Here is an 11,570-nt window from a genome sequence, read left to right as displayed (position 1 = left end):
CCACTGAACAGGTACACAACTGCCCCATTGAAAATTTCCCAGCCCATACATGTATGATTATACGAGATGTAATGTATTCTTTATTGTTTTTTTTTTTGTCATTACTTGACAGGTCCACACATATGACAGTGAAGATGACAAGAATAATGACAACCGCCAGTGCTGTGGATTGAACCTGGTCCGCCCTGACCTCTCCTGTTGTAACAATGTTGGGTTCAACAGTGCCACCCACGTGTGTGCCGACCGACCGTATCGCATCACCTCATCCTTCAGTGACTGTGGAGACGGAGTGACATGCCCCATCAGCCAGACTGCAGGAGCATTCTGTAACAGGTCAGAGTTACTAAGGGGATGTGGGATTACTTACTAATAGACAGTGGCATTCAGGGAATGTCTAATGCACAAGAGAAACATGGATGTGGTATGAAATTGTTGCCGGTTTAATACTGGGATGAAGTATACAAACCCCTTAAGATTGTCCCAGACAACATCTGATTCACATTTTTACTTCTGGATTGTAGGCTTTTAGGATTGGGACTCCCAAATAGATGACATGTCACTTGAGATTGAACCTGCTACTAACCATTCTCTTGGCGTATGTTATAATCTGCAGGTGTGACTTTAGCACAAGCTCCAGTATATGTACAATAGTGGAAGGGGCATATGAGGGGACTGTCTCCTCCACCCCCCAGCCCACCACCAACCCTGGCATCTGTACACAGGAGACATCAGACGTCTACACTGGTGGGACAAATGTCTTCAGCTTCACAGGTCAGAACTGATTTATTATCTGTATATCTGTATTGTCCTGAAAGCAATTCTGTATCTGTATCAGTATGGTCAGTATAACCGCGCTTTGGCGTAACACACCAACTCAGGTATATTCCAACATTTAACCAACAGTATTTGTGTTTGCCACCAAAAAGTCAGAGTACTTTACAACTTTTAGACTCAAAACTGGTCCTAGAAATCAATGAAATCAACCCGTTCACTAGTGGTACCCAAAACAAAACTAAGCCAAGTTGCATTCATTTAGATGATAGACCTGCCAACAAAGGTTTTGTGGCATGATGATGATACCTGATCCATCAATCTGATTGCTCCTCAGACACCAGTTTGGAGCCGTACACCCAGTATGAATATCAGGTGGTGGTGGTGAATGCTGGTGGGGAGGGAACCAGTGAGGCGTCCCTTGCACGAACACGAGAGTCGTCCCCAGAACAGGTGTCTCCACCTGAGTGGTCTGTTACAGAGGGGGAGTACAATGTCGTCAACCTGGATTGGGAGGAGCCTGGAAAACCCAATGGTAAGTAATTATCCTTGATAAAAAGCACTGCACAAAATATTTGACTTCTAACGTATACAGTGGTGAAAGGTCATGATGGTAACTAATAAGTTCCTGACAGAATGTAAGGTCAGAATGATTTTGTACGTGGCTTTCATGATGCTATTATTTTGATCACTGATGGTCAAGAAACAAAATGGTCTTTTCTGTTTGGTAACCTTGACATGAGTCTGACCAACGTTCATGCAACGTGCCTTTTCCTAGCTTATTCTGAAAAATCAATCATTCTGAAGTAAAATTTTGTACCAGAGCTAAGTGATGGTGTAAGAAGGTGATTCATTAACTGTATAAAGGCATTATGGATTGGGTCTATAGCAGTGCCACTCTCTAGTCATACCTTGTACTTGTAATGTCTAGAATGTAAACCATGTTGTAATGTAAATTACTATGTCTATTTTTCCCCTGTAGGTGTTATTATTCGCTACTCTCTGCTGCGTGCGGATGGTGCTGGTCAGATCTTCAGGCAAGTCTACCAGGGACTGGCCAGGCAGTACCGAGACCTGGGCAACATCAGGCCCTACCAGGAGTATATCTACAAACTGAGAGCCTACACCAGTGTTGGGTATGGGGAGAGTGAGGAGGTAACCAATGTTATACTAATAAACAATCTTCATTCTTCACAACTTATTATATTTCATAATGGAGGATATACAACCAAGATGATGTTTACTAACGTTTAAAAAATACTGTTACAAAATGCAAATCCCATTGGAAATGCGGATGTTAAAGATGGTCTCCAGTACTTTTTAGAAATGAATGTCCAATGTTTTAACGTCCTTGATATGTCTAATGTCTTCCTCTTAAGGTGTTGTTGGCCTAGAAAGGTCCAGATGTACATGTATGACCTAAAGTACACAGTCAGGTGGACAGGAGTCATAGCTGGTAGAGAAACAGACCAGCTGATGATGATTTTGACATTTTTTTTCAGGTGACAGTTGCTACCCTTCAGATGGCCCCTGCTCAGGTCCAGCCTCCTGCCATCATGGCAGTTAGTTCCACCCGCCTCAACATCACCTGGAGGGATCCAGGGCAGCCGAATGGTATCATCCGCGAGTATCGTCTGAACCTGGTCAACGAAACATCCCAGACTGTGTTGTACACACAGATGGACATGGAGGATCCCAAGCAGTACCTACACACTGGTAGGTGAAAACACTGACATACAATGTACGTTTTTAGTCTAATTGACAGTAGTTGTGAAATGAACTCGGCTATGGGGGCTGTACATACAAATAACATTACAGACAGTCTGGCCATGATTTTTCCATTTGAGCTTTCTTTGGTAGCATCTTTACCTGTAGCAGTATTCAGCCCCTACTGTTGTCTTGTATTTTAGAAATTTTTCATTCACATAATGCAAAAACCCTAACATGTAGGAAAATAAAATATTGCAATATTGCAATGTTGATAAAATTTACAACTTTCATATTGCATATCAGGTATCTTAGTATGTACCTTATATTTCTCAAGAGGGTTTTTTTAACAGTTTTGTATTTGACCTACCCTTCTACAGGTCTTGACCCGTACACAGAGTACAGTTACAGCCTGACAGCCTGTACAGCAGCTGGGTGTACAAACTCTGACCCTGCAGTGGGCAGGACAGGACAGGACATTCCACAAGGTAGGATTTGTTTGATAAATGCACAAAACAGGTGCAGAAAAAACATTATACAATCATGTTACATATCATTTTACACCATTTTTTGAAAATCTTCTAACATTCATGGCAGTCCAGTCCATAGCCAAAATCCTTCCATCTGGTAATAAGTTCTGCTGCTTCTGTTTCAGATGTGTCTCGTCCCAGATTTGTATCGGTGAGCTCCACTGAAATTGAGGTGTACTGGTCAGAACCAGGACGTCCAAATGGCGTCATCACCCACTACCAGCTGTTGAGGGACAATAATGTCATCTACAGTGGAGTTAACATGACCTTTACTGACTCAGGTCTCACCCCAAGTACAACCTACACTTACCAGGTAGCAGCACACACCAGTGTGGGGCCTGGCCGAGGCAGCCCACTAACACAAGCAACCCCATCCAGCACACCCGAGGGCATTCCTGCTGCTAATGTCACTGTCATTAGTGCCACTGTGATCTATGCAGAATGGGAAATCCCCGCAGAACCCAACGGCGTCATCCAGAACTATTACATCACTCTGAACTATGGGATGGAAGGAGGAGAGAGAAGGGCTGTTGGGAACCAACTGTTTTTCAGTGTAACTGGGCTGACTCCGTACACGGAATATGAAATCAGGGTGATGGCATGTACTGATGAGTGTGGGCTGGGTCCAAAGGTGTTTGCACGGACCCGTGAGGCACCACCAAGTGGTCAGGAGGCGCCCAAGTTGGTTGCTGTTGGACCAAGAGTTGTGGAGATATCCTGGGAACCACCCCTGCAGGCCAACGGAGAGATCACTCGTTACCAAGTGTTCAGGAGGGAGTTTGGCACCAACCAACGACTGCTTGTATTGGAAACAGCCCTCAACCAAGAAAGAAAAGGCACTGACACCAACCTCCAGCCATACACTCAGTATGAGTACAAGGTGGTCAGCAGAAATTCCCAGGGAGAGACAGAGAGCCCTTGGACACTTGTGAGGACTCTTGAAGATTCGCCATCTGGAATGCAGACTCCCACTGCTCAGGCAATTGGTGCATATTCTATCAGCATCTCTTGGGAACCACCAACCACACCAAATGGTGAGATATCACAGTACATTGTCCAGTACCAAGAGCAAAGCAATGACCCCACCCTTCCAGAACCCATTGTCACTGCTGTTACAGTCGCAAGCCCCAGACAGCAGGCAACCATCAGTGGCATGAAGCCATACACAGAGTACAGAGTCCGAGTCACAGCTGTGAACAGCGCTGGTGCCACGACCAGCCCCTGGACACCAGTCAGAACAGCAGAGGCTGCCCCCAGGGGTGTTGGACTGTTCTCAGTCGTCAAAGCTCCTGATGGCAACTCAATGGACTTGTCTTGGGACGAACCCACTGAGCCAAACGGAGCCATCACTGAGTATCGCATTTACGAAATTGGCGAAAATGGACAGATACAAATGCCGGCACTATATGTAGGAGTGACCAAGGAGTATACTTTCCGAAGACTGACACCATACACAACATACACATTGATTCTTGAAGCATGCACATTGGCAGGATGTGCCCGCTCCGAGAGGCAGGCACTCACCACTGCTGAGACCCTTCCTGATTATCTTCCCAGCCCAACAACTCCAGAGTGGAATGGCACACATGTCGTCATTTCCTGGACAAATCCTGTCAACCCCAATGGGAGAATCATCAGATATGAAGTAATAAGACGACAAATGCCAAGGACTTTAGGCCGCAATATCCGACAAACAGGTGAAAGTGTTGTGTACGAGACCACGGATACAGATGAAGATAACTACATGTTTGTGGACAGTAACCTGACTCCATACACTGTGTATGAGTACAGAGTCAGGGCCCATAACAGCATTGGCTCTGTGGACAGCCCTTGGATCCGTGTGGAAACTGCTCAGGCTGCACCTGCCAATGTTGAGGCTCCAGTTGTAGAATACATAGGCTCTAACGCTCGCACATTGAGGATAAAATGGACTGCACCCGCCATGCCCAATGGAGTCATTCAGAGCTACCAGTTGCAGAGGAATGACAGTGCACCCATCTCTTTCTCGGCAGCTGATCCCAGGCTGTTTGATTACCAGGACCCAGGACTAGAGCCATACACTGTCTACAGCTATACAATAACAGCATGTACAACAGGCGGATGCACCGTCAGTCAGCCAGCAACCAGACGTACACTGGAAACTGCCCCTCTCCAAGTAGAGGCACCTGTCATTGCTGCCATCAACTCCACAGCAGTGCAGGCAACATGGTCGTATCCCAGAATCCTCAATGGAGAGATCAACAACTTTGAGCTCAAAGCTGACGGTATAACCAGATGTTCTGGATTGGTTACCACTTGTGTCGTTGACGGTCTTATCTCATACAGAGAATACGGCTTTGTTGTGAGAGCCTGCACTGGAGGTGGATGTACGGACAGCCCAACCACTCTTGCACGTACTACAGAGGCTCGGCCAACAAACCAGCAGTCTCCGACCCTCCGTGTGCTGAGTTCAACCGTGGTGGAAGTAACATGGGATGAACCGCTGTACCCAAATGGTGTCATACGCCGGTACGAGGTCCGAAGAGATGGAAATTTGGTCTATGACGAGAGTGACACAAGGTACACCGACTATGGGCTTACCCCAGGAAGACAGTACAGCTATACAGTGGAAGCCTTTAACAGTATTGGTGGCACAGGGCCCAGTCCCCCAGCCCTCATCAATACCATAGCAGACATTCCAGCTGGGCTGGACCCACCGACTCTCACTGCTCTATCCTCCACTGCCATCCGAGCAGAATGGATGCCTCCAGCATTTCCAAATGGAATCATTCAGAACTACACCCTGTATGTAGATGGGAGCCCTCGATACACATTAACAGGAGACACCTTCCAGAGAGATGTTTATGGGCTGCAGCCCTACACACAGTATGTTTTCTTCCTGGAGGCCTGCACATTGAAGGGCTGTGTACAGAGTTCTGTTTCTAGGGAGTATACCAGTGAAGCCCCACCTGTTAACCAGGCCCTGCCTGTACTTACACAACTGGCTGATTCTCTTGGTGCTATGCTTGGTATCCAGGCATCTTGGGGTCCCCCTAGTGACCCCAGAGGGATTATCACAGAATACCGACTGTACAGGAGACTTCAGTCCACTTCCAACCCAGTGTTTGTGTACAATGGTTCTGCAGCTGTCACAGTCTACAGTGACACAGACAATTCCCTTCAACCTGCCACATTTTATGAGTACATCGTTGTATCAGTGAACAGTGCAGGCACCTCCTGCAGCAGTATTTTCCAGTGTCCCTGGCAGTCTGTCAAAACTGGAGACTCACGACCAGAAGGCTTACAGGCACCAACTTTCTCCTCTATCACTGGAAGCCAGGTGACAGTGAACATTGCCCCTCCAGCAAGACCAAACGGAGACATCGTGAAGTACGATATCCAGGCCAATGTCTCAGGGGTATGTTCAGTCTTTTTATGTCCACCCATACATTTCTGAATCCATTTACACAATGTATGCCAGTTTGCACTAATTTTCATAGTTGGTATAACATGCTTGATATAGAAAGTTCTGAAATATGATTTTTGTCAGTGACCAGAAGGACCGGATTGATGTAGAGGTAAATGCAGGTAGCTTCTATATAACAAAATCTACCTGTTGCCTGAAATTATTGCACACAAGCATCAGGCATGTGGATTAGAAGTTTAAACATGATCTGCTCCCACATCTTCCACTGTACAAAAAAGCGAGAAGAAGTTGACCTCTCTATATTAGCTCAGTGACTAGAACACTTTGTATTAGCCTAGTGTAGTACCCTTGTATGTTCGTTATGTATGTATGTCTAAGTCAAGTAGTGTATCTTTTGTCTCCAATTTTCTATATTATTATACGTTTGTTATGTGTCTGTTATATCTTGACCTGTACCTAGCCCGTCGTGGCATGAATGTACAATAAAGGTATTGCACAACTGAATTGATAATAATCAAGTTGGAGTAATACATTTGTGCTTGCTTGTGTTCAGGTCCTCCAGGTTGTAGTATCAACTGTCAGGATGCCCTGGGATATCACAAACCTCCATCCATACACCAACTATGAGTTCAGAGTAGCTGTGTTCACCAATGGTGGGTCAACTCTCAGTCCACCAGCGTATGTGAGAACACTGGGAGCTGCACCTACAGGACAGGGTGCACCGAACATACGGAGGAAAGATACTGATGCCATCTACCTCATCTGGGACTATCCTGCCAATAGAAATGGTATCATCAACAGGTGGGGATTAGTAAAAACTTTATACTATCATAATGTTGTTATTGGTGAAATTATTTGTATCTATATAGCTCATGTCTACTAGTAAATATTCACTCAGCTTGAAAAATTGCTTGGAGATCAGCCTTGTAGTCTAGTTTGTCATCACCACTGCATATTTTTGGAATTGTTGACAGAATAACAGACCATACCCTACAGTTGATGTGATTGATACATCCCCCCCCCCAGGTTTGAGTTGCGCCAGCGCCGTGCATGTCCCCTGACCAGTCAGCCGGTCGCCCCGTCTAGACCTTGCACCACCCAACAGGAAGCAGTTGTTTACAACGGCCCCCTGCTGATGTACAACACCACGGAGCTGGTCCCATACACCAACTATGAGTTCATGGTCACTGCCTTTAATGAGCATGGGGAGGCACCGTCTAGCTGGCAGCTAGGGACAACCTTACCTGCCCGTGAGTCCTGCATGACAATACCATTATCTAATGTTCAAACAATCAGCTCACTTCTTTTCCTGTGGTTCCTGTGGTCTAGTTTGAGCCTCTGTTTGCTTATTTGTTTGTTGTGTTTCTGCAGCACCCACTGCTGTGAACGTGCCAGACATGACCAGTAACCAGAGCTTTGTGCATGTGGACTGGAGCGACGCCTTCAGTTTGAACGGGTACCTTGAGGAGTATGTCCTGTTTGATAATGAGGAAATCAGATACAGCGGGCTGAACACTGCTTATGACATCTACAGAAGCAGTGTCAAAGGTGGGGAAAAGGTCCTTCTTTGTACTTTTTTTTCAATGTATCAACCTAACTGTCCATCTTATAGCCATGTCATCCGAAGAGATCATCAATAATAAATTTCCTGTGTTCCCACTAGTGTACACCATCCGTGTTGAAGTCCGCACCGCCCAAGGCCAGGCTTCTACTGTAACAGCAACCTACAACCCAGACACAGGTAGGTCACAGCTGGTACATGTACTAGGATAACACTCCTGCATGGGTGCTCATAAGCTCACAAGTCCAGATATTCAGTTGACAAGACATGGGACCATACTTGGTGTCAGCATTGTCATGAAAATGAAGGAAACCATGTAGATCACCTGTGAACCACCTGTTGTCTTCTTTTTTCTTTCAACTCTCTTTTGCACCTTTTTTTGCATTTTATATCATCCTAATGATACTTTTCTTTCTTCTATTGTCAAACCCCCTCAAGATCCTCTGTGGTCCATCCCTAATTGTTATTTACCCCCGTGTGTCCAAGGTGCTGTTTTGGTCCCCACCCCTGCGACCAGGGTCAGTACACCGTGGTACCACAGTGTGTGGTTTGTGGTCACTGCTACGCTAGTCGCCATGATTCTCCTGCTCATCATCATCGCCCTGTTCCTGCGGAGAGCCGGCACCAGGAAGCCCCCGTATGAACGGCAGCGAGCCCCGCTGGCTCCCAGGCAGAAGAGAAGGACACCCCTGGCTGAGTGTGTGTACCCCGCTCCTGATGGCAGCATCATGGTAGGAGGACATGCATCACTTTAGATATATGATTGAACAGACGATAAGTCTGCATTACCAGGTTGATAAGGTCACACTGATAATTAAGTAAGTATGAAATAAAGTCTTCTAAAAGGTTCCCAGCTGTAACACTAGATTGGCAACATTTCTCGTTAAAAAGCATGCAGTTCTGAGTATTTATAATTGTAAATGGCATTGACAATAATAAACATCATCATAAAGAATAGCGATTAAGGAAAGCTAGATACTTGCAGGGTTCTCACTACAATCATGATGTTTTTCATACCTATTGGTATTGATGGGTAACACCTAATATCTACAATTTGTTCCATTCCAGACAATGCCAGCCATGAGACCACCTACTGCCTCCAGTCGCCACACCCGCAGCATGGGTCGCACCAGCCAGGCTAGCTACTCTCACCTGAACCCAGCATACGCACACATGAACCCAGCGTACTCCCACACCTCCTTACACAGCAGCAGGAGCGGCATGGTGGACCCGCTGGAGGACATCGTCGTGTCTGACAAGCTGTCGGGAAAATTCCTGGATGACGATGATGACGCCATGTGGGACGGTCATGTACCTGCAGATAGTGGCCTGGTCAGTATGTACTCTGTAAGTATCCCTTCTTCTAGTCTAGCACTGTTCTTGTTCCACCTTCACTTTAGGCACTTAGCACTAACGTTAACTGTTAACATTCCCCCCATACCTAACTCACCTTCACCACCATCACTTTAAGGTGTGCTGTTCCTTGACATCTTTAAACGATGTGAAGAAAGTGACAAATGATCCTAGTTGATGATATGATCGAGATTGCAGATATTTTTCTCTAATCTGAGACTCCCAGAACATTACATAATCAATTATCCGTGACAAATATTCATATCAATAACAATAAGGTAAGAACATTGCGACATGAGCAATTTCTGGGGCAAAGCTGATTTGACACTTTGATTGTCCATAATTTGCAACATGCTGAAGTTTACTCAGATTCAGTTTGAATTCCCAATGATTCCTACAAGCCAGTTGAAGCTATTGAAAAACTGAATCTAAGCCCACTAATCATCCCATCAGTTGTGGTAGAACCCCTGCTAACTTGCCGCTTGTCCTTGTTACAGTACGACCCTGATGAGGTGGAGAGCAGTGACGGCAGTGTCAGCTTCCAGAAGGAGCACACCATGTTCACTGACACTCATCTATGAGGGTGGAGGATATAAAAAGTTGTTGTAGCACAAACTTTGAGAATTTTGCCCAGGGTCTATCTGCCACAATTCAGACTTATAAACAGTTGGAGGAGTTTTTGGAAAGGAAAATCCTTCACAAATCTATCCTTAAAAAACTGAGATTGTGACTGCCAAACCCTGGGAAGATCGCTTAGTACTGAACTTGTATAAGAGACGATATTTTTTTACCAGGTTTCTAAAGAATGATTACCTCTTAGAAAAAATATTGTGTGTCCAAAATGAAGTATGTAAGATATTTTTGAAAGAGTGATTGGGAGAGATTTTCAGGAGATTACAAGTCCTATGTGCACTGTTCATACCAGCAAGCCGTTGTATTGTATATTAAATTGTCAGTGATGTCCTGATAAGTTTGCCTTGCCAGTTATTGGTTAGTAGTCACGATTGTTTGTAACAAATTATCACCATGAAAGTAGTCTTATAACATTGGGGTAGTACATGTAACAATGAGTCCCAGTTGACAAAATTATTCCAACAACTTTTGTACAAATGTAATGCAAGGTCAGGAAGCAATAACTTGATACATAAGGAAACTTTGCAAAGGGTTGCCAACTGCACTACCAGAGGTTAACTCCCCAGAAAAGAAATGTAAGGGCTCAAATATGTATTGTAGAAGTTGTCTCCATAATGTTCTTAGATTAGTTTTCCTTTAACTTGAAGCATGGTTTTAGCAAAATCTCAACTTTTTGGACTGGAAAGGAGCAAAAACACAGATTGACAATATAATGTAGAGTCTTCTTTCTTTTGACTTGTTATCAATGTGCTTTTGTTTGTTGAAAACATTGTATGGACCTTTTGCCTTGAACGTGCGCTGTCAGCTGCAATGTCATTACTCCCTAGCAAACTTGCCACTTTATAGCAATACGATGTACAGCAGCATGTTTTTTATGGGTTACTTACAAACAAGCAATGATGCAAAGAACTTATGCCAAACACTTCAACAGCAAACGACAAGTACGCTTGCCACCAAATATTGCCATAGAATACAGTAGGGATGGTTTCACTTCTCACTAAAAACCAGGTTTTCATGGGTATTACTATGTATGTACATTACTCAATTATCTTATATTAGGATCTTGCCATAAGTCAAATTTATCAGAAGTCATCAGAATGATTCCCTGGGGTACATGCTTAACATAAGATGATATTCTTTGACAGGCAACATTTAAGCTTCTTGATGTGTGACATTAATTGCCTTGTATTTAAGGCAATTACCCCAAGCACTGCTGTAGATAGCAGTTTGATCTATGCACCAATATATATTAAGTAACCTGTTTGAAACAGGCTAAACCCAGTGAATATTAAGTTCAGATGTGGTTTGTATGTAACAATTCAATTAATACCTCTTAATTGGATAATTTATCTTTGATATTGTTGTGAATTTTCAACTTACAATGTAGTTAAGACTTGTGTGGTGTATTGAATATGTTTATGAGCTACATGTACATGTGAGTGCCAAATTTTTTACTGTACAAATTTGGTAGTTTCATTTGTTGCATGTCCTGAATGTGATAGAAACAATGATGCAGAATTTTGTTTGTTACTTTGTGTCTGTGTGGAAATTTTGTACAAAGAATTTTGAAGAAATAAAGTGAGATTTTATCAGTTACAAACCTGTGCAC

General features: G+C 44.2%; 1 protein-coding gene across 2 annotated transcripts in view; it reads left to right on the top strand.

Annotated features, from left to right (window-relative positions):
* Nucleotides 1–11,550, top strand: part of LOC109463210 (usherin-like) — a 14,104-nt gene extending 2,554 nt beyond the window's left edge. Inside the window, exons 1-14 of one of the 2 annotated variants that reach the window (XM_019759930.1) lie at nt 118–333; nt 614–771; nt 1,109–1,306; nt 1,754–1,926; nt 2,274–2,487; nt 2,859–2,966; nt 3,134–6,405; nt 6,968–7,215; nt 7,441–7,664; nt 7,786–7,962; nt 8,078–8,155; nt 8,462–8,706; nt 9,044–9,307; nt 9,826–11,550. In XM_019759930.1, coding sequence (XP_019615489.1) covers nt 2,295–2,487; nt 2,859–2,966; nt 3,134–6,405; nt 6,968–7,215; nt 7,441–7,664; nt 7,786–7,962; nt 8,078–8,155; nt 8,462–8,706; nt 9,044–9,307; nt 9,826–9,909 — 4,893 coding nt within the window. In that variant the 5' untranslated portion in view covers nt 118–333; nt 614–771; nt 1,109–1,306; nt 1,754–1,926; nt 2,274–2,294 and the 3' untranslated portion in view covers nt 9,910–11,550. Of the gene's footprint in view, nt 1–117; nt 334–613; nt 772–1,108; nt 1,307–1,753; nt 1,927–2,273; nt 2,488–2,858; nt 2,967–3,133; nt 6,406–6,967; nt 7,216–7,440; nt 7,665–7,785; nt 7,963–8,077; nt 8,156–8,461; nt 8,707–9,043; nt 9,323–9,825 lie in introns of those variants that run through there. The other variant, XM_019759931.1, reaches the window with a different exon arrangement.
* Nucleotides 11,551–11,570: the final 20 nt, after the last annotated feature.

The sequence above is a fragment of the Branchiostoma belcheri genome, unplaced genomic scaffold, assembly GCF_001625305.1.
Source record: "Branchiostoma belcheri isolate BF01 breed outbred unplaced genomic scaffold, Haploidv18h27 scaffold123, whole genome shotgun sequence".
Classification (NCBI taxonomy): domain Eukaryota; kingdom Metazoa; phylum Chordata; class Leptocardii; order Amphioxiformes; family Branchiostomatidae; genus Branchiostoma; species Branchiostoma belcheri.
The sequence above is the reverse complement of the archived record's forward strand: the minus strand, read 5'-3'. Positions and strand labels throughout refer to the sequence as shown.